The sequence below is a fragment of the Schistocerca nitens genome, chromosome 8 (genome assembly GCF_023898315.1).
Source record: "Schistocerca nitens isolate TAMUIC-IGC-003100 chromosome 8, iqSchNite1.1, whole genome shotgun sequence".
NCBI lineage: Eukaryota > Metazoa > Arthropoda > Insecta > Orthoptera > Acrididae > Schistocerca > Schistocerca nitens.
The window spans coordinates 428,712,065-428,736,500 of record NC_064621.1 but is presented as its reverse complement, the minus strand read 5'-3'; the positions used below and the strand labels follow the sequence as shown (position 1 = coordinate 428,736,500).

General features: G+C 38.1%; 1 protein-coding gene across 1 annotated transcript in view; it reads right to left on the bottom strand.

The window, feature by feature from the left end:
• LOC126198885 (uncharacterized) overlaps positions 1–24,436 on the bottom strand; it is a 314,084-nt gene that overhangs the window by 61,869 nt on the left and 227,779 nt on the right. The window contains exon 2 of the mRNA XM_049935494.1: positions 23,804–24,037. Within this exon, the coding sequence (XP_049791451.1) occupies positions 23,804–24,037 (234 nt within the window). The remainder of the gene's footprint in view (positions 1–23,803; positions 24,038–24,436) is intronic.

The following is a 24,436-nucleotide window of genomic DNA, read 5'->3' as shown; positions in this document are numbered from 1 at the left end:
TACCTCTGCAGATGACGAAGAAATTGAAGAAATGTATGATGAAATAAAAGAAATTATTCAGATAGTGAACGGAGACGAAAATTTAATAGTCATGGGTGACTGGAATTCGAGTGTAGGAAAAGGGAGAGAAGGAAACGTAGTAGGTGAATATGGATTGGGGCTAAGAAATGAAAGAGGAAACCGCCTGGTAGAATTTTGCACAGAGCACAACTTAATCATAGCTAACACTTGGTTTAAGAATCATGATAGAAGGTTGTATACATGGAAGAACCCTGGAGATACTAAAAGGTATCAGATAGATTATATAATGGTAAGACAGAGATTTAGGAACCAGGTTTTAAATTGTAAGACATTTCCAGGGGCAGATGTGGACTCTGACCACAATCTATTGGTTATGACCTGTAGACTAAAACTGAAGAAACTGCAAAAAGGTGGGAATTTAAGGAGATGGGACCTGGATAAACTGAAAGAACCAGAGGTTGTACAGAGTTTCAGGGAGAGCATAAGGGAACAATTGACAGGAATGGGGGAAAGAAATACAGTAAAAGAGGAATGGGTAGCTTTGAGGGATGAAGTAGTGAAGGCAGCAGAGGATCAGGTAGGTAAAAAGACGAGGGCTAGTAGAAATCGTTGGGTAACAGAAGAAATATTGAATTTAACTGATGAAAGGAGAAAATATAAAAATTCAGTAAATGAAGCAGGCAAAAAGGAATACAAACGTCTCAAAAATGAGATCGACAGGAAGTGCAAAATGGCTAAGCAGGGATGGCTAGAGGACAAATGTAAGGATGTAGAGGCTTTTCTCACTAGCGGTAAGATAGATACTGCCTACAGGAAAATTAAAGAGACCTTTGGAGATAAGAGAACCACTTGTATGAACATCAAGAGCTCAGATGGAAACCCAGTTCTAAGCAAAGAAGGGAAAGCAGAAAGGTGGAAGGAGTATATAGAGGGTCTATACAAGGGCGATGTACTTGAGGACAATATTATGGAAATGGAAGAGGATGTAGATGAAGATGAAATGGGAGATACGATACTGCGTGAAGAGTTTGACAGGGCACTGAAAGACCTGAGTCGAAACAAGGCTCCCGGAGTAGACAACATTCCATTGGAACTACTGACGGCCTTGGGAGAGCCAGTCCTGACAAAACTCTACCATCTGGTGAGCAAGATGTATGAAACAGGTGAAATACCCTTAGACTTCAAGAAGAATATAATAATTCCAATCCCAAAGAAAGCAGGTGTTGACAGATGTGAAAATTACCGGACAATCAGTTTAATAAGCCACAGCTGCAAAATACTAACGCAAATTCTTTACAGACGAATGGAAAAACTGGTAGAAGCGGACCTCGGGGAAGATCAGTTTGGATTCCGTAGAAATATGGGAACACGTGAGGCAATACTGACCTTACGACTTATCTTAGAAGAAAGATTAAGGAAAGGCAAACCTACGTTTCTAGCATTTGTAGACTTAGAGAAAGCTTTTGACAATGTTGACTGGAATACTCTCTTTCAAATTCTAAAGGTGGCAGGGGTAAAATACAGGGAGCGAAAGGCTATTTACAATTTGTACAGAAACCAGATGGCAGTTATAAGAGTCGAGGGACATGAAAGGGAAGCAGCGGTTGGGAAGGGAGTGAGACAGGGTTGTAGCCTCTCCCCGATGTTATTCAATCTGTATATTGAGCAAGCAGTAAAGGAAACAAAAGAAAAATTCGGAGTAGGTATTAAAATCCATGGAGAAGAAATAAAAACTTTGAGGTTCGCCGATGACATTGTAATTCTGTCAGAGACAGCAAAGGACTTGGAAGAGCAGTTGAACGGAATGGATGGTGTCTTGAAGGGAGGATATAAGATGAACATCAACAAAAGCAAAATGAGGATAATGGAATGTAGTCGAATTAAGTCGGGTGATGTTGAGGGTATTAGATTAGGAAATGAGACACTTAAAGTAGTAAAGGAGTTTTGCTATTTGGGGAGCAAAATAACTGATGATGGTCGAAGTAGAGAGGATATAAAATGTAGACTGGCAATGGCAAGGCAAGTGTTTCTGAAGAAGAGAAATTTGTTAACATCGAGTATAGATTTAAGTGTCAGGAAGTCATTTCTGAAAGTATTTGTATGGAGTGTAGCCATGTATGGAAGTGAAACATGGACAGTAAATAGTTTGAACAAGAAGAGAATAGAAGCTTTCGAAATGTGGTGCTACAGAAGAATGCTGAAGATTAGATGGGCAGATCACATAACTAATGAGGAAGTATTGAATAGGATTGGGGAGAAGAGAAGTTTGTGGCACAACTTGACCAGAAGAAGGGATCGGTTGGTAGGACATGTTCTGAGGCATCAAGGGATCACCAATTTAGTATTGGAGGGCATCGTGGAGGGTAAAAATCGTAGGGGGAGACCAAGAGATGAATACACTAAGCAGATTCAGAAGGATGTAGGTTGCAGTAGGTACTGGGAGATGAAGAAGCTTGCACAGGATAGAGTAGCATGGAGAGCTGCATCAAACCAGTCTCAGGACTGAAGACTACAACAACAACATGAAGTGTTGATGGATCAGCAGCATAATGTCTCAGAAGAGAACTTTTCTGAAGTTATGGTTCTGTTTCGTTTTGGAAAAACTTTGAAGTGTACAGTTGCATAGTTTTTTTCTTTTAATTGATTAGATTTAATACATTTAACATAAAAGCTACTTCTTTTCCAATAACTTGACTAATTGGGATGTTTATTTCAATAAATATAATTTAATCAATAGGTATATTTTCATTTTCAATATAACACTATAAAACAAGGAACTAGACAAAAATAAAGAAATGACAGTATTTAAAAAAATAAGGCATCAGAAACTAATATAAAAACCGGCAGAAAATAATGCCAAAATTGCCAGACAATAACAACAGAATTGGCAGAAAGTAATACCACAGTCACAAAAAACACCTAAAATGAGAAAGCTAACATTGTAATTTCCAAAAATAACAACACAATTAGCCAAAAAACAAAACAGATTTTTTCCTGATCATAATAACAGAATACAAAACCTGGAAATGAAAAACCAATATGATGAAGACATCAATATTTGGATGGATGAGTGCATAGCAGAAAACTCCACATGCACAAAATTCTCTGAGATAATAAGTAACAAAAATGTGAAATGGGATAAGCCCACAGAATATATAAGATGAAAACTCAGCTCCGGCCCATGTGTACTATACATATTCAGCTACCTAAAAGACACAAATAATGTGGAATGATGGCTATGTATAAATTAATTCCATGTTAAGTTATGGAAGAGATGCCCCAAGAACAAATATTAATAGAGTAGTCAAACTGCAGAAAAAGCAATAAGAATAAAACCTCAAACAGAGAGAATCATAAAGCCAGCATTTAAAACATTTAACAAGAAATGGTTACTTGGTGTGTAGAGTGGGTGCAGCAATGTTTCTAAAATGAGGCAAATAACTGGCTAGTAGATCTGAAGATCAACAAAATCAATAAATGTTGTAGGAAAGATCTTGCAGAATGTATATACTTTTGGGTAAAAGAAGACCACTCGACGAAAAGCAGAAGTGTTGACTTGTCGATAGGCAAACACAAAAGAAAGAAAACTTCCTAACTTTTGGAGTTATCCTTGCCAATTAGACTAACATGCCAATACCATTTTCTGGTAGGTGTACTGATTGTGGTGGGGGTAGTGTCCAGTGGGGTGGGTAGAGTGAGAGGGAGGCAGGAGGTAGGGAGAGAGGCTGGGAGTGGGTTGCTAGCAGCCTTGAGTTAGATGACTGGTTTGCTAGCTAGGAATGTGGAAGGGAGGGGTGGCAGGTATTGGGCTGGCATGATTTTAGTAGCCAGTGGGAAGCAGCACACACTGAAAACAACAAAGGGACATGAGCTGGGAGGGGGTGACAGGATGTAGGAAGGGGAACTGTTGGGTGGAGGATGTGAGAAGAGTTGGTTACCTGAAATGACACCAGGACGATTATGGGAGTGGTTAATGTGTTGTAACAATAACTCTTGTCTGCATAGTTTAGAGAACCTGGTGATGGGGGGAAGGAGCCAGATGGCTTGCATTGTGAAGAAGCCATTGAAAATGAGCATGTTGTGCTCAGCTGCACATTGTGCCACCAAGTGGTCAACATTGTTTTTGACAACAGTTTGGTGGAGGCCATCCATCCTAGTGGACAGCTGACCACACAGCTTTTTATGTTCATACGATTGCAAACGCTGCACAGCCTTTTATGTTATTTTGACTGCAAAACATGGCACAGCATTTTATGATGGTATGACTACCAACCAGCTGTCCAACAGAACAAATGGCCACCACTAAACTCCTGTGAAGAACTGGTGGCACAGCATGCAGCTGAACACTACATGCACAATGTCAATGGCTGCTTCACAAGCCAAGCCATCTGAATTCTCCCTTCCACCACTGGCTTCTCTGAACCAAATAGAAGGAATATACATTTACAATATTTCCTCCGCTCCTGTAATCATCCTGGCCTCAATCTCAGGTCACCCACTGTCCCCTACCCTTCACCCAACAGTTTCCCCTTGCTCCTTCTTGTCTCCCCCTCCCAATTCAAGTTCCCACATCACCTTTGCTATCATGTAAAGATTCCCACCGGCCACTACAATTGTGAGAGTCCATATACCTGCCACCCCTCCCTCCCTCATTCCTTGCCAGCTAATGGTCACGTCCCTCCCAGCCATTTGCCACATATCCGCAGTCCTGCTCCCTGCTTCCCACCTCCCTCTGCCTCTACCCACCCCATCTGACACTACCCCAACTGCAACCAGTCCATCTGCTGAAAAATAGCATCGGCGCTCTTGGTTTACCTGGCACCATGTAGGGACGTAAACTTGCACATTTGTGTGTGTGTGTTTTACTATAGCTCATCAGAGGATAGGTCCAAAAGCTAGCAAGCTTTCTTTCTTTTGTGCCTGCTCTAAAGGGCACCATCCTCTAGCATTAGCTTTCTTTAAAAAAAGTAGTTGATACCAGGGATATTTTTGAATCTTACATAGGTGAAAATGATCTCAGTGTTTAACAAAATGAATTTCATATCCTTTTATATACAATGTATTAGATTTTTGGCTAAAATGTATTAAAAAAATTACTTTATTACAATCAATATGTAACAACCCTGTATATACAGTTAACATTACTCTTCTTTTAGAAACATTTGAAATTACAAAATATCTGGCATACTTAAAATTCTTATTATTAATTGCACAATCTGATGATATTTATTAAATTTACTTTTGCATTCATTTATAAAATAATGATATAACTTGGTTTAGATTCTTCTTTTGTAAAGAAAGTTTGTAAACTCTCTTTGTTTTGTAAATTCTTTGGAACATTGTCAGTACCACAGAATGAGTGAGTAGTGGGCATGCCTTTGATGGAGTCGGATGTGTTTTTATGTTTGCCAATAACAATATAAATATCTGTTTTAAAGTGGAGATTCTAAAGACAGTGTGACATAGAAAAATACGATAGAATAAAAAAGTCATAGAAACAGAAATTATGCAGCAGACTTACTTAACTGCAATCAAGTCATCTGGAACTCACAAAGTCAAAAATTTCAGCCTCAAGAATCTACCCCTAGACATGACGAACTGCAGCGAATAACAAGAAAATGAAGATAAGTAAAAAAAGTTAATTTGTGAATCTTACTCCTCTCAAAGATTATTAAAAGAAGTTAATTATTATGAAGAAACTGAAAATCTACTGGTGATGTGAGGGAGGGTAAGATTACAAGGCCTATCGACAACTGAACATACTATCACATCCACAACATTACCACACGGATGCGACTTATAGAAAGAACAAAGAAACACAGAAAACTAACATTAAATTAAAAAAGATGTATTCTTCATTCAGAAAATGCAGCATCCTAGATATTGTTAAAACGGACAGCTGTTAGCAGACCAGATACAAAATTCATCGTAATTACAAAGAAAAACATTAACATACATAAAAATCGCTCAAAGATTAGGCCTTAGGCCTTTTCTGACTGGCTGACTGTGGCCTACAAGGCAGAACAAAAAGTGATCTATAATCATGGGACATGTTGCCAAACTCTCCAGCCATGATTGTCAGTAGATGAATCCTGATGATGCTGCTGCTTCTTTATTGAAGCAGTTCTTCATTTGCCATCACAAGGGCTGAATAGTCCCCTTACAAACATCCCTACATCAGAAAAAAAATCAGGGAGGTACTGGCAACTGAACCCACTTCCTTCCCACCAAAGGCAGCAGCACTAAACATTCAACTACAGAGGCATTCAAGGAGAGAAGTTTATATGTAAAAAGATAAATGAAATGATTACAAACTGAAGGGAAGTGAACAGCATAATTCCATGAGTCAGAGCAATGCCATCAGCACTATAAACAGTAACATCACTAGTGCCATCAGTAGCAGAATCAGCACCTAAAACATCATCTCCACTTGCATCTGAAGCAGTAGGTTGTCCTACATGCAACAGGACAGAGCCTCAGCATTTTGTATGGTAAGTTGCACAAGAGAAAAACTGTTCAAGTCTGGTGAAACATCTCTCTCATGTATACAAAATAAGGCCCAAGTGCCCAAAGCACAAATAACAACTCATGTACTAAAATATGTTGCTACTGTACAAAAAACAAAAAAAACTTTTAATGCAAATGTTTACAAGACTCAAACATCGTCTGTGTTACAAGACAATAAATCTTCATGCTACAACATTGTAAAAATGAACAGAAAAGATCATTCTGTCTGACAGATTTATACATACGAGGTCTGTTCAAGAAATTCGGAACATTAGTAATTCCACACCAATAGTGAGTTGGAGTGAAATGTGGCTGGCATCTCTGCAAATGCCAGAAGTTTCATTGTTGTATGTCTGTTAGCTATTGTTCAGTGCTGTATTGAGTAGAGCATTTTGTTGCATAGTTTGCAAATTTCGAGATGGCAGAATCAGAGGAGCAATGCGTCAGCATTAAATTTTGTATGAAAGTCAAGAAAACCTTTACAGAGACACACCAAATGATACAGGAAGCATATGATGATGAGTGCTTAAGCCATACTCAGTGTTACAAATGGTTCACATAGTTTAAAAAGGCCAGATGGAAGTTAAATAAAGGCGACCCTCATTAAGGATGCCCTTTGATGTTTACTGATGATGCTCATGTCAGGAACATCAACAAAACTGTGTGTGCTAATCGAAGACTGACTGACTGAGAGGCTGGAGAAAAATATAACATCTCTGTTGGATCATATCATGAAAACCTGACACAGCATCTTGGAATGCATCATGTTGCCGAAAAGTTCATTCATGAGTCAAGACCAGAAAGATCTTCACCATGCAATTTGTGAAGAGCTTTTGGATCATGCAAATGAGAATGAGATGTTCCTTAAGAGAATCATAACTGGTGATTATATATGTGTCTACAGTTATGATATTGAGACCAAAGTTCAGTCTTAACAATGGGTTGGGAAAGGTTCTCCAGGATCAAAAAAAGCTGTTTAGGTCAGGTCAAATGTCAAAGCCATGCTGATAGTTTTCTTTGACTTTGAAGGATTAGTTCATCATGAATTCATGCCACAGGGACAAACTGTTAATTAATGGTACTAATGTTGTGATGCTTGTGAGAAAATGTGAAAAGGAAAACGGCCTCAATATGTCATGGCTCTTGCATCATGATAGCGCAGCTGCACATTCATCCCTGTTGGAGCATGACTGTTGCACAAAAAACAAAATCACTGTGCTGCCTCATCCTCCATATCCATACTCTCATGACTGCGGACTTTCTTTTATTTCCAAAGTTGAAAACCCCACTGAAACGGTGAAGATTTGCAACAAAAGACAAGAGGAAAGAAAATTCCCAGACAGCACTCCATGGATTCCAGCAAGATCCATATCGAGACTGGTTCTGTAAATGGAAACAGCAATTGGAGTGGTGTATCAATTGTGGAGGAGTTTATTTCAAAGGAGACCACGACAATAAGTAAAGGTAATCATAGAAAAAATATTGTGGGCAGAGTTCTGGAATTTTTTGAACAGACTTCATACAATAATAATGAAGTAAATTACACTTGATGCAGGCTTTCATGGATGGTTGTAATCCACATGTTCTGGCAATAACACAATATGATCTAAAGCAGGGTGAAATGAGATAATTTTAATTAGGTGGCTACTAACTAGTAAGTAGTTACTGGGTGACATCAGAAATGGGATGGAATAGGTCTCTATGTTAATAAATAAACTAAAGTGAAATAACTGTTTTTCCTTCAACAGTGTTGCAGCATAGGGTCACTTGAACTATCTGGCATTGTGTCATATTACAAAGTCTTCATGAGCAGCACAATGGAACACAAAGAGCTGAACGTTTCTTCAACAGGCTCTCAATAAAATAATTGGCCAAGTTGGAACCAACTGAAGGATTTAAATATTGATGCAAAGTTTTGTTATATTAGTAAGTCAATATTCTGAGACACATACAGTTCATACAATCTTATAAATGTAATAACTTCAGACACCAGAACAACTGATTTAATGTCCAGTAGGAGAGACTATGCAATAATTAGTATGATGAAGAAAGTACGATGAAGAAAGTATGACAAAGAAAGTATGAATTTCACTAACATCGAATTCCACAATTCTGATCTTTACTACCAGCAAATTGATTACCTAAACATGTCTCCTTCAGAAATTGCAAAAATAATTCTGCAGAAACGAAGTCTAACCACTATGAACACCACCACATTCAATAGTACACTGTCTAGAAAGAATTGACACAGTGCCTACCAGTCAGAAGGATGAAATAATAAATGAGATGAAATCTATTCAATTCTGTTGAGGATTTTTGAATCTGTTGTTCAACTGAAACAGAAAGAATTCCAAATCAGTGAGAAAAAATTAGTCAAGCTCTCACAGAATATCCATGACCTCTTCATACAGTACATCAGTGCCATGCAAAATTTCAAGTCAAAAGTCCTAAATCTTAGAAAACTTTCCAGAGTGAATCAGTAGCACAGTCAGCAAGTGTAAGCTGTGCCTCCTAAAACCTCATTAACAAATACCATAAAACATGTACAAACATATATGGGAGAATCAATAAACATCGGATATGAATGTCAAATGATACAAGACCAAAAACCTGTAAGTAACATTCTTAAGAAGCAATTTATATCCCTAACTGGTACCATAGTTCCAGATGCAGATCCACTCAACAATTCAGTACACTGCTGCACGACAGATAAAGGCGATGAATAAGAGCAAGCAGAAGAATAAGGGATGAGTGAAATTATTCTACAGATAAAGAAGAAACACTCAGGTGGTTGGGATGTTTCTCTGGCACAGAATATTAAAAAATGCACAAATATCATGATTATATCAATTACATATCTCACTGATTGTTGCAACAAAGAAGGTATGTTTTCCAGTGTACTGAAAAGGAGCATTATCAAATCAATACATAAAAAGGGATCAAAGGAGGAGGCTTCAAACTGCAGGCCTGTGTCACTGATTCCTACACTTAGTACGAGTTTGGGATAAGTAATGAGGGCAAAACTTAGAGCCTCTTTTTTAAAAAAAAAAAAAAAAAAAAAAAAAAAAAAAAAAAAAAAAAAAAAAAAAAAACACCTCCTTGCAGAAACCCTGCATGGATTTCGAAAAACAGCAGCACTACAACAGCTGCCAGAGAAGTCTAGCACAAAGTCTATAGCTACCTAGATGAACAAATGAATACTGTGGGTACGTTTTCAGATCTCACAAAGACTTTTGATTTGGTCAACCCTGCACTTCTCTTGAAGAAACACACATCTTTCGAACTCCTGTCTATGTACCTAAAAGGCTGTAAGAATGCCCACATATAAATTATTAAAACAGGGTGAGAAAAATCAAGATTCAGTCTGTGACTGAAACAGTAATGCACTGCATACCACAGGGGTCAATACTGGGACCATTTCTTTTTCTGGTATATGTAAATGATACTGAACAACCTCCTGATTCCCATGCAATTACTTATGCTGATGACACTTCTCTGCTGTTTAATGGTGGTAAAAAGAGAATATAACACATTTTTCAACACATGGGACGTCAGAAGTGACCAAGTACTTTAGTAACCAGAGCCTAAATGTCAGTAGCACAAAATCACAGTTACAAGAGTTCTAATTAGCCAACTCACACCACAACTGTGTAGGAAGTATATGCAGAGTTTCTAATACAAACAATGAAGATTGTAAATTCTTGGATGACAATCTTTGATGGGGAAACCATGTGAACTTAAGTTGGAAGAAAATAACCAGTGCATTGTACTTTCTCAATCAGCTGTTCAAAATTCATGTAATGAAATTCAAAAAATGCATAATATGGGGCAATTTTTTCATTTATATGTTATAGGATATAGCTGTGGATGGAACATTTTTCCCATTTCTAAGTTATGTGATAGAGATGAAGGGATGTGCCACTGATGTATACTTAAACAGAATACTGGTGCTACAAAAGAGAGCTGTTAGGCTGATTCAGGGTCTGGAGTAAAGGGAGACTTGCCATGACGCTCTTAACTGAAATAAATATCTCACCTTATACTCATTCTATATACATATATAAATCACATTTCTTGTCAGCTATCAGGACAATACGCGTAAATTTTATAATGTACATAATTACAACACAAGAAAAAAGCTTAGTTATTATAGACGAAGAACAATTTAAAAGTGTGGTGATGCAGTTAGTTGAAGACTATCACTGAAATGTAAAGTGTAGAGTACATTTGTTTTCTGAACTCATGCTTTATTTGTGTGCTTTTTTCTGACAACAGTGCATTGCACATTCTGTTTAGTGAGCATCTTCTTTGTAGTGTCACAAGTACTCAATTGGTGATTTAATAAATCACTGGTTTTAATACCATTCATGCTTTTTTATGGACTGATGTATCCACAAGTGATTATCCTGAAGGCGTGGATGACCTAAGACATATTAAACATGAGGATACTCAGCCAACTACTATGAATACAGCCTCATCATGCATATCATATGAAGGGACTTTGGTTCTTCCCCTGGCAACAAATGATGAACTAGTGCCTCCAAGGAACAAGCCAAAACAACTAGACCTATGGTTCTGGGTGTTGGAACTTTAATTTATTTTGTATGGTATTCCATGGTGACAACCTACAGTTCTTTCTGGTCATCAGTGCTTTAGACATTCAAACTCTTTTATTATTGTCTCGCACTGTTCATAACATTTCACCCGTTTGCAAATATATGCATCTTAAGGATAATGTGCTCTATTGAGTGCACAAAACCAACAGATCTTTGAATAGGACAAGTTTTAAACAGTGACATTCTGTACACTGGCACCATCTCAGACCCCTGGTGAGTGAATGTGAAGTTTGTGAGGCAATGTTAAAACAGATGGGGTGCAGTTGGTTGTCTTCCACTATCAAAGATGCTGTGGTTTCAAACAATGATGTAAACTTGGTCTCCTGGTTAATTATTGCTGATTAATTGCATATTATTTTGTTAGATGACAATGTGTGTGGGGCCCCACAAACAGTCAATAACATTGTGAGTGTACTTACTGTGGATGCCATCACGAGATCAATTTCCACTACCTAAACAACTTAGCTAACTCCAGCATGACTTGAGCGCTCTCTAGTGGCAATTCTGGCAAAACATAGTGAGTCCCAGTAGCTCACAGCATGTTACCCAACTGGTATCATTTCCATTCCAAACAACAGGCTAAAAAATTGGACTCCTCCATGCAACTACCCAGCAGCAGCAATCACCAGTTATTCTAATGTGAAGTGCCTACAGTCCACGATTACAGCAAATGCAGGGTCTAACATTTCATATGATCTGGATTGTCTGATGACAAACTCAAGAAGATGGATTCCTTCCTTATATCAGAAATGTGACTCTTTCTGCCACATCAAGGCAATCGTCTGCTGGAAACAGTTTTGGTACAAGTCATTTATATGACTAGGACACCTGTGATTAGTTAAGATACTTAAGTAACTTGGGATGAGATGTCAGTGTTCAACCAGTGATGCTGAAAATGTGATCTTTGGTTCCCTTCTGGCTTCCTGCAGCTACTGGTAACAGCATAAAAATCTCTACCTCTGGAGAATACATCAAGAAGATGAACTTGGGTTTTAAGAAGCAATTGCAGTGGACCTTCCTGACTGCTGATGTCACTGAACCTATTTTTGTGTCTCATTTCCTGCACCACTGTCACATTTCCACTTCCATATGAAAGGCTCAACTCTGTAAGAAGGGTGAGATTTTTTAGAGCCAGCAGGTTGTTCAAGCAGTCATCATGAACTGGAGCACAGTTTTTTTTTTTGGGTGTGGCAGGGACCAGGTGGAATTCTACGGATTCGCCTGTCAGCAAGTGATTCATTGAAAGAGGAACTTCTTACCACAGGGAGCACTACTAATGAGATGCCAGGAAAGAGTACTGGTCTTAAAGGGTGTAAAAGCAGTCATAGGTAATAGAAAATGAAGTGTTACTTCTCAAATTGGCAATCACACTAGAGCCCTAAAAAAAGTTCAGACTAAACTGGTAACATTAAACAAAAACTTTCCGCCCTTAATATCCTTGACTGATGTGAATCTTCTGCCTGACCTCCCCCGCCCCTCAACCCTTGGGGTGGTACATAACAGTACCTATCACATTAAAACTATGGTAGACAGTTTGGAAGCTCACACCTGAAATGTAAAGCAGCAGTGAAGATAGAATTTAAGGATTTATTAAGCACAGAGATTATTCAATATTCCAACAGCCCATGGGTGTCGCTCCTCCCTTTGGAAGAGAAGAAAGATGGTTCCTGGCATCCTTGTGGGGACTGTCATGCTTTGAATGTGCGAACAATTCCCATCTGTTATCCTGTTCCACACTTCCAGGATTTTCCAGGTGCTCAGCTACTGAGTGTCACCAATTTCCAGAAAGTCTATCAACAGATTCCTGTGGCACCTGCACATATACTGAAAAGACAGTTATCATGTCTTTCGAGCTCTTCGCATACATCAGAATGGTATCTGTCTAAAGAACATGGTTCAAACATGGCAGTATTTTGTCAGAGAGGTGCTTCATGGTCTGCACCACTGTTTTGCTTATCATCATGATGTGTCAGTTTTCGCAAAATCTCAATCCAAACATGACGAGCAACTAAAAATTATTTTTTATTGACTTTCAAAGTATGGGTCACAGATCACCAAAGACCAATGTATTCTCATACAGATAGAACTGACATTTTTTGGCCATTTTGTTAACCCATTGGCTTAAAGCTCCTAGAGAATAAAACTGACATGATTCAGTTTTTTCCCCATTCCAGACAATTTCTGACAATTATGCCACTTTCTGGATATGGTGAACTTCTACAGGCACCATCTCTTCCACTCTGCAGCCCTACAGGTGCCTCTTGCTGCTACATTGTTGGGACCAACTTCAGGAAGACAACATCTCATCACTTGGACACCAGAGACATTATTGGCATTCTTTCCCACTAACTGTTGAAGCAGCAAGCTAAATGGAGTGCCTACAACTGAGCACTGTTGGCAATATATTAAACCATTAAACATTTCAGGCCAAATGTGGAGGCATGCCACTTGACAGTTTACGCTGTTCACAAGTCTCTTTCCTTTGATTTCAAGACCAAAGGACTCATTCTCACCAAGACACTTCCACCATCTGGAACTTATCAGTTGGTTTACTACCAATATCTGCCATTTATAAAGTGCAGATAATTTGGATGACTATTTTCCCAGAATTAATGTGGTTTCTGCAACCATCGACTGCAAATGAGTGGCAATGCCACAAGACACTGTTGGAATTAGAAGAGCTTATCAAAAACAAAAATACAGGATTGCATCTATGGAACATGCCAAAGGAAAACTTCCTAGTGTAGTGTAATTCTTCTCAAAACCAACCATAACCTCTCGTTCCAGCAGGTTTTTGGAACAAATCTTTGATTATCTTCATGTCTACACAGCATTTTTGTCATATGCATATTGACTTGGTCAGACTTATCACTCCTGTTCAAGATGCAACAAAGTACCATGGCCATAAATTTGAGTCCACCTCGTACCATGAACTGGCAAACTTAAGCAGTCTTACCCATCATCATAACTAAAGTTATCCTCCAGCCAGTCACAGAATGGCAGAACACTAACACCAAACTTTAAAACCTGCCTTATGTGTCGTGGTTCTTCTTGGTTCTCAGCTTTGTCTCTAATGTTACTGAGTCTGCGTACTACATTCAAGCACCATATTGGTGCTTTGGTAGTGGAATTTGTGTACAGTGAAAGAATCAGATTTTCTTTAGAGTTTTTCAGCCAACAATGTATCATCCATCTATAGATCCTCCACTCTTATTAAATCAAATCAAAGACGTCATTCCCAACATTTGTCTGTATATAGCATCCTGCCACATGAATCCACTATTTTTGTTCTCAAAGATATAAGTATGTGTTCTCACATGATGATATGTATGGACTCTGTCAAAGCTTCTTTACAAATGCCTTACATGTGATCATATCCAGCAGTGGAATGAAAGCAAGACACAGTGACGGTGTGGTTACTGGCAAATGCACCAATGTTTCCATCAAACATATCAAACCAGCATGTCTGCTCCATGCAGGCAACGCTGGGAGCTGGGCTTCCTAGCATTATCCAACACTTATGTCATATTGTGCAGTGGCCAATAAGCCTATACCAGCCCCCTGACCAGTCTCCACACATGACGCCTATGTCAACTGATGCAGTTGCCAATGAGAGTACACCATAGCCAAATCAATTTGCATGGGACACTCAGCCAGTTTCTCATATTTTAAGTCCAAACTGCATGAGGGCTAGCAGGATCATATGGCACAAATATCACTTCAACCCGGGAGCTCTGCTCTACGAGGGGGAGGCTGTGTGGTGACACAATTAGTCATAGACTATCACTGAAAAAGTGATGTACTGAGTACCTTTGTTTTCTAATCACTTGTTTTCTTTGTGCTTTTTCTCCACCAATGCCTTGTATGTTCTGATTAGTGAGTATTTTCTCTGTAGTGTCACATGTATTCAATTCATGATTGAATAAAGTGTCTGACTGCTTGTGTTTTATTGTGGTTCGATATACTATTGTGGTTTCACATACTCACAAAAGTAACAGACCACAGTCCATATATCAGTGACTCAATGCAGTACAACAGATTGTCAGAATCCATAAGAGTACATATTGGGGATCCATTTAAAACAAAATTGAACTCTTTTCTTGTAAATAAGGGTTTGTATTCACTGAAAGAATTCTAAGTTTTAAGTATAATGTATTAACATTTGGAGATAAATCTGTTATGCATTAAATCTTTTTACTTAAAAATTATATCTTCTATACCTTGGTGAAAATCACAATATTTAAAAAAACTTTTCATCTGATGACTACATACAAAAAGAAATATAAGTAAAATAAAAGACGCTATCACTACCAAGCATACACTTAACTGAACTCCTATACTGGACAGAGATCAAATATGTTCCTGATACTCAAATTAACATGTCACAAGCATAAGGAAAATGGGCATATTCCATGAGATCAGACATAATACTATGAAATTCAAATCAACACCATCCTATTCAGGATCAAAAACCACTAGTAAAACAACCTTCAAACATGTGAGAGATAAGCAATACAAAGATTTTCAAGATTTTCAAAAAATCTCTCAAAACATCTTTAATACAAAACTGTTTTTATAGTATTAATGATTAGACATGCGCTAAAATGTACGCAAATTGCACTGTAAAATCTGATGTAGCTTACTTTGTTTTGACCAAAGACTGATGTTGATGCAGTGTTCCATGCTACTGTACCCTGTGAAAGCCTTTTCACATCAGAATAACTATTGCACAGATCCTGTCTTCTAGTCAGATTGTGTGACAACTCTCTTCTCTTCAGTAGCTAATCATTAATTATGTGAGCTACCCATGTAATCTTTAGCATTCTACTGTAGCACCATTTTTAAGAAGCTACTACTCTGTTTTTGTCTAAACAGTTAATTGCACATGTTTCACTTATATACATGGACACAAGAACTTTCAGAAAAGAATTCCTAACACTTAAATGTATATTTGATGTTAACAATTTTCTCTTCTTCAGAATCATAGCCGGTCTGCATTTTGTATCCTCTGTACTTTGACTGTCATGTATTTTCCCCAGCAACTAGCAAAACTCATCTACCACTTTCAGTGCCTTGTTTCCAAATCTAATTTCCTCATCTTCACCTGATTTAATTTGACTACATTCCATTATCCTTGTTTTGCCTTTGTTCATGTTCATTTTATATCCTCCTTTGAAGACACTGTCCATTCCATTTAACTGCTCTTCCGAGTCCCTTGCTGTCTCTGACTGAATTACAATGTCATCAGAAAATATCAAAAGTTTTTATTTCTTCTACCTGAACTTTAATTCCTACTCCAAATTTTTCTTTGATTTCCTTTACCACTTGTTCAGTGCACACACAGAATTAGATTGGGGATAGGCCACAACCTTGTCTTCCCAACCACTGCTTCCCTTTCATGCCTCTAGGCTCCTATGACTGCCATCTGGTTTCTGTACAAATTGTAAATAGCCTTTCGCTCCCTGCATTTTACCCTGCTACCCTGAGAATTTCAGAATATTTTCATCAATATTCTCAAAAGCTTTCTCTAAGCCCACAAATACTTGAAACTTAGGTTTGCCTTTCGTTAACCTATTTTCTGAAAGAAGTTATAGGGTCAGTATTGCCTAGCATGTTCCTATATTTCTCTGGAATCCAAACTGATCTTCCCCAAAGGTTTTCCATTCTTCAGTAAAGAATTCATGTTAATAATTTGGAAGCATGACTTATGAAACTGACAGTTTGGTAATATTCACACCTTTCAGCATCTACTTTCTTTGGAATTGGAGTTATTATATTCTTCTTGATGTCTAAGAGTATTTTGCCTGTCTCATACAACTTGCTCATGAGATGAAAGAGTTTTGTCAGTGCTGACTCTCACAAGGCTATCAGTAGTCCTTATGGAATCTCGTCTCCTCCTGGAGTCTCGTTTCGACTTAGGTCTTTCAGTGCTCTGTCAAATTCTTCTTGCAGTATAATATCTCCCATCTTGTCTACATATATGTGATGTTCCATTTTTATAATATTGCCTTCAAGTATTGTAACGTCTCTTAGCAAAAGACATATATGTAATAAAGAGAAAGCATTATGTGTCATCTTTTGTTCTTGTATAGAATTATGTACTTTTTTTTTTATTTATTTAGATAATATCTGTGTCGGCGAGTACTGAAACCGTCACAGACGATACTTATTAAATATCAAACAAAGATGAGAATATGTGACTAGTATAAATAGGACAGAACGAACATTAATTTCTCTGTCGTCTTCTTGTAGTTACCTGAGTAAGAAGAGCCTGTGACGTTACATTGTACGCTTGCGTAGCATTCTTTTGTCAAGATTGTGAGAGGGACGCCATTAGACATAGCTTTGGAAAGGTGTGTAATAACTTGATTTGTTTAAATGTTTTGAATAGAGTTACTTAGTGGAACCTTGCATTATGATTTGTAATAAGCTTGGCTGGTATTTTATCCCATCCCTGTAAGACATTTTCAGTTATTTAAATATTATTCGTGGTGCAGAGCTACGCTACGAACGAACGAGCCGCTGCCGCGGCGCATTCAAACTCCATTAAATGAAACCAATCATACCGCAAAGAAGCGGGCAGGTAATAGTTAACTAAATTATTTCTTTCAGCTTTCGGAATTGCAGAGCAGAGCAGCAGATTTTATGGTGTGTTTTACAGGTTGACGCGGGCTGCTGATAATATATTATTAACAGTGCAAAAAGATAATTTACCTTCATAACATAAAAGAAATCTTGCTGTGCGTAGTTCTGGTCTGGCCAACCTTATAGTAAAAACATCTTTTTCTATGACAATAGTCTCAAGTTCTCGTGTTAGTCGTAGTAATTATTGGTGTTTTACTGTTAACAAAAATCCGCTGCAAAATTTTGATGTTGAACAATCATTGCGTACTGTAACACCAGTTTTGATAACGAAGTAATTTTCATTAACCTTTTCAATAACTATAAAGTAATGAAGATAAGTTGAACTTTATGGCGAGTTACAGTAACGAAAAAATGTTCCTTTAATAGAAATCCAGCTCCAGAATAATAAGAACATAATATATTTTGTTTTGTTGAAAATTAATGATCCAAAGAAAGTCATAGCACAGCATCACTAAAAGGTATTTCGGGGCTCTTTTCGTAGCAACATATTTTATCTCATATATTAGTTGTTACGCGAGTGATAGTAAAACAAAGCAAATAGTAGACCCAGCGAAACTATCGCCCTACAGCGTGGGGCCCGAATTTGCAGTGGCCACGAAAACAATAACTGTTTTATGTGTTTTCTTTCATTGTCTATTGTTAGTGATAAATGTATGTAAGTGTCTCATGATTAATGCCATGTATTAATGAATGTACAAAAATTCTTTCATGAAAAAACGCACCACTCCGTCGAGTCAGAGGAAAAGAGCCTGATACTACTGAAAAACTGTAACGACTACGTAATCAGGGGGCCGCCGAACCCCGAAATCAGATAAACTAAAGGTAAGACTACAGTGTAGTTGTCCCGTTCGTAGAAGCTTAACTCCAGTGAAGTGATCTCATATCGCTAGTGGTGTGCGTAGTTTGACGTTAGTATTTATGTCAAGGCAAAGTTGAGTGTAGATAGTAATTTTTAGTGTGCAGTGTATTGTAGATAAATTACCATATTTTATGTGCAAGTGGCAAAACTGCCAGATCCTGTGTTCGAGTAGGTAATTTATGAATATGGTCAAATTGCGTAGTCAACGTCCGAGCAATATGGATACTGAGGGACAGCCATTAGTTAGTGCAGGAAATGTAGAAACGGGCGCATTAAGCAGTACAAGTACTCTCTTTGAGGATATACCATGCGAAAATGTGGGGGCAGAGGCACAGGAAGTGGTGCCACCGCCCACCAGTGCACAAGGAGATGTAGATAAAGAAGTTGTACCACCCCCAGAATAGCAGGAACAAGAGAGTGGTAATCTGCCGGGTGGGTATTCACTTCAGGCGATATTAGAGCGTGTGCTGGATTACCAGTCAAAATTTGCGCAACAACAAGCTGAAAAGGATGAAAAAATTGAGTGCTTTCTCGCACAGCAAGCTGAGCGAGATCGCCAGCTAACGGAAAATTTCCTTACACAGCAAGCTGAGCGAGATCGCCAGCTAGAGGAGAAGTTTCTTGCCCAGCAGGCCGAACGGGATCGCCAGCAAGCTGAGCGGATCAGCAACTTGTGCAATCGTTAGAAATTATGAAAAAATAGATTGCCTGTATGAAACAGAATTATGAGTCGATACCTAAGGCCGTGCAGGAGTTGGCTGTACAGGTCAACAACCTGCAAGTAGCAAACACTAACATTGTAGACGAGATAGGTGTCTTGGCCAACCGATTAGAAAAGCTAGAAATAGATTCCACACAGCTTGTAGAGTAGAAGTGGAACGAACAAGCGACTAAAATTGAAACCGAATTCAACTCATGGCTAGAAGCGAAGGAGAGCGAGATCGACAAAAATATTAATTCTAAGGTACAAGCAGCCATGGCAGACAGAGACTCCGAATCGTTCAGTACGGCGGTAAATATTCAAGTACAGAACGACGTGCAAACCATCAAATACTCAGTGAGGATATTCCGCAGTGGCAAGTGAATATTACGAAACGGATATCCGAATTGGAAAAAGGTTTAACACAGAGCAGCAACCATCTTGAACATGAAACTGTGTCGCCAACAGCCAATGTTTTTGGCAACGCACAAACTTATGCGCGACGCAACAATGGTGAATCTTTAGGCGACAATGCGAAGAGCTGTAGCTTCGTTTCGGAGCACACAGCCTATGTCCCAGGAGCCAACCAGTATAGTCCAAAAATATTGGTTGAAGAAAGTTTGATTAAAAATAGGCAGTTTCAAACGTTTACTACTGAACAGAAGTCAGTACATGCAGTAGTATTCATAAAAAGCTTTAAAAATATCTTGCCTAGTGTGTGGAACGAAGCACAGAAAATTCAATAGGTAATGTCGTACATTCAGGGTGATGCAGCGTTGTGGGCTACGGAAGTATCAGGCAGCTACATGACGTATGAACAGTTCGAAAGGGCGTTTTTGTCGAAATACTGGTCGCCTTGTATACAAGAGCGGCTAAGAAAAGAAGTATACAATCCCGAACCGTACTCACCCCGTCTTGGGAATCTGAGACGGTATTTCGAGAAGTATATAAACAAGACGCGCTACTGGGATGAGCATATCTCACCAAGAGACATAATAAGACTCCTAAAATCACATGTACCCATTCATATCAAAGAGAAACTAATACACGTACCAGAGAACGACATGGAACATTTCCTGTCTGTTCTAGATTCAATAGACTCAATCTAGGAAGACGCAAAAGCAGCGTGTGATCACTCACGGAACAATAGTCCTAATGGAATCTCGTCTCCTCCTGGAGTCTCGTTTCGACTTAGGTCTTTCAGTGCTCTGTCAAATTCTTCTTGCAGTATAATAGCTCCCATCTTGTCTACATCTATGTGATGTTCCATTTTTATAATAGTGTTCTATATTTTCCTTCCACCTTTCAACTTTTCGTTCTTTACCTAGTAATGATTACTAATGATTTTTCCATCAGAATTCTTCATATTCATGAAACTGCTTCTCTTTTCTCCAAAGGCCTCTTCCATTTTCCTGTAGGTGGTATCTATCTTTCCCCTAGTGATATATGATTCTTATTCTTTACATTTGTCCTCTAGCCATTCCACTTAGCTATTTTGCACTTCCTGCAATCTCACTTCTTAGACATTTGTATTCCCTTCTGACTGTTACATTCACTGCAATTTCAAGTTTTCTCCTTTTATCAATTAAATTATATATCTCCTGTGTTATCCAAGGGTTTCTAGCAGGTCTTGTCTTTTTACCCATTTGATCATCTGCTTCATTCACTATTTCGTTTCTCAAAGCTACACATTGATCTTCTATTGTATTCCTTTCTCCTGTTCTTGTAAATCATTGCCTAATGCTCCCTCTGAAACTCTCAACAACCGTTGATTCATTCAAACTTTCCAGGTATTATCTCTAATTTTCTACATTTCTGCAATGTCTTCAGTTTTAATCTACAGTTTGTACCCAATAAATTGTGGTCAGGGCCAACATCAGTCCCTGAAAATGATCTTGAATATCTATGGTGCTAGTTGGCACGTAAACTTATACTGTGGTGGGTGTCAGATTTGTGTCTATCTTGGCTACAACAATGTGTTCACTATGCTGTTCACTGTATCATACCCACATTCCTATTTTCTTATTCATTATTTTACCTCTTCCTGCATTACCCTTATTTGATTTTATATTTACAGCCCCTTATTCGCCTGACCAGAAGTACTGTTCTTCTTGCCACTGAATTTCATTAATTACCACTACATATAACTTTAACCTATCCATTCCCCTTTATAAATTTTCTAGCCTACCTGCTCAGTTAAGGGATCTAACATACCACCCTCAAATCCCTAGAATGCTAGGTTTGTTTCTACTGATGACAATGTCCTTCTAAGTAGTCTCCATCCAGAGTTCTGAGTGGAGGATTATTTTAGCTCCAAAATATTTTACCCAAGAGGATGCCATCACCATTGAACCATACAGTACAGCTACATGCCCCCATGAAAAATTATGGCTGTAGTTTCCCCATGCTTTCAGCCACTCACAGTACCAGCACAGCAAGGCTGTTTTCATTATTGTTACAAGGCCAGATCAGTCAATCTTCCAGACTGTTGCCCTTGCTACTACTGAAAACGCTGCTGTCCCTCTTCAGGAACCACATGTTTGTCTGGTGTCTCAAAAGATACCCTTCTGCTGTGGTTGCACCAGCAGTGCAGCTATCTATATTGCTGAGGCATTCAAGCCTCCTCCTCACAGGGAGGAGACGGGAGGGAGGATGTAGCTTATGTAAACCAATTGATATGATCTTAAAAGCAACAACAGAAATTCTCAAAGTATACAGAAGCATATATAACTATAGGATAGGTGATGTAAGCTAAATCGGAATTTAATACGGTATAGGCCTAGAATATTGATGTACACAGTCATAATTTGCTAAATGCTAGTTATTAGACATATGTCTAGAATATTAATGTACATAATCATAATTTGCTAAATGCTAGCTATTAGCCATATGTATACTTTTCCATCTGTGATACAAATTTGACTTGATTCACACAATGCACATTATCTACAGATCCAATAAACATTACATTACTTTCAGATGTTCTGTGTCAAGGAAAGATGAAGATTATAATATAGACAAGCTAACTGCAATAGAAAGAAGATATTGCACTAACACACTATTTTATGACTTTTTTAGGTAACTGTTGGATGAAAGTAGCTTTTGTGATTGTTAGTATAACAATTTCAATCTACTTGATATTGTCATTCACGCAGGAGTTTGTTCTCTTTGTTCAGTAGATCAGTATGTTGAACAATATATAACAGGATGCACAAGGAGAGGCGATGTTCTAGACCAGTCTCCATAGTGACTGGAATTCTACTCTGTGAATCTGCTTTTAAGTCTAGTTGTGAGAGATGTAAGATATGATATATATAAGAAACTGAAAACATTTTTCTGGAAAGTAGCTGGTGAGCTGCATGGAAATGCAGTTTGGTCTCTATCAATTTGGTTTGCAGACCACCACTTCAGACTCTTGTGTACTGATGACCACTGCAGACTCTTGTGTATTAAGGTGGTTTTGTTCAGGATAATTGTGTGTCAACAAAAATTGATTGTATTATGTTGACACTAATGTGGCAGTATTAGGTGGAATGTGTTTTGATCTCTGGTTGCATAAGATACTGCTAGGTATCACGACTGAACTACCACAGTCTCTATACTGGCAACTTAAGTAAATGCGCAGTAGCCATTACCTTTTGCTTTATGTACTCCACTTTGCTTTTTGTGGGAGTTGCTTATTGTTTTGTTTTCTTATCATGAAACATAAATAGGAAGGTGGGGGTCATTTCTGCACACTACTCCTCTCCCTTGGGCAGTTTAACTTCACATTTGTTTATGCTTGCAGCTGACTGCCATGTTATAGTGCCTGCATTATTGCTATAAGTAAATATCTATGAATAAGCTGATGCTTCTATAGTTGAATTTGAGAAAAATGGCTTATGAAAGAAAGAAAAATTTGTTCAAGTATCTACTCAGCAGATATGGAGCATCTCTAACACCCATTGCCAGACCTCAAAGTTTCAGTGAAAGCTACATGAGTGCGAAGAAATGGACCTTTGTGGTTATTGCAGTTATCCCAGAAAAGAACAACAACTGGATCAATATAAAACTTATTCACCACAGTCAGAAATTATGGTGAGTAATGCAATTCTGATAACAAAATAGTTATGTCATTGCAATACAGTTCTTTTCAGTGCTGTAGTGTAGTTCCTGAAACTGAAGTGTGTTTTATATATCTCCAATTGACTGGTAATATCCTTGTGATTCCATAGATAATGAAGCCATTAGATTTATAAAATATTAACATTGTTATCGAAACATTCTACCCAAATTGAAAACTGCAATTCCTGTACTTTACTAAACTAAGTCTTATGATTTTAAAAACACAAATAAATTCCAGTTTTAAAGACTGAAGGTTCCAGTTTTATCAGAACTGATTTCCATTGCAAATACTATCAGAATATGGTATACTTTTTTTTGGAAAGAGTCACAAGTGAGAATTTTAGTACTTACTCTGATGTACAGAGTCCCTGACAACACTTCATACTTGTATTTTTCTCGATTTATGGTATTTCCTGGACCAATGACCTCATTTCCTGTCAGCTGCCAGAACTGAAAGCGGTGGTTGTCATCATTGCTGGGACATGGCAAAACTGCAATATCACCAACACCCACTTCTTGAACAAGAACTTGGGCCAGAGTTGGTAGTGCCATGTAACTCCAGATGACCAACAGGCCAGTTATCGTCTGTAAACACAAAAACAACAGATTAAGAGTTTTTTTAAGTGCTGTAGAATTTGCTTGCATGTCTATTAAAATTCACAGTTGTAAAAACATAATAATAACAGTTTTGGCAGAAAATAGGCCCTGCAATGTAAGATTATAATGACTACATCCTGATTACATGATAATGTTATTACATTTGATCATATTTTATTTCTGTATAATTTTAAAGAACTCGTCATTATATTTTTATGTAGAAAATGTTACTGAATGTGCTACCTCATGGCAGCAACAGTTGAAACAATACTGTGACAACTGATATTTCAAACATTGCAGATGATGGGGAACTTCTTGAAGGCAGTGACCTATAGCCTAGGTATAAAGAGCTGGAAGTTGTAAAAAGTGTCCAGAGGTCAAGAAGTT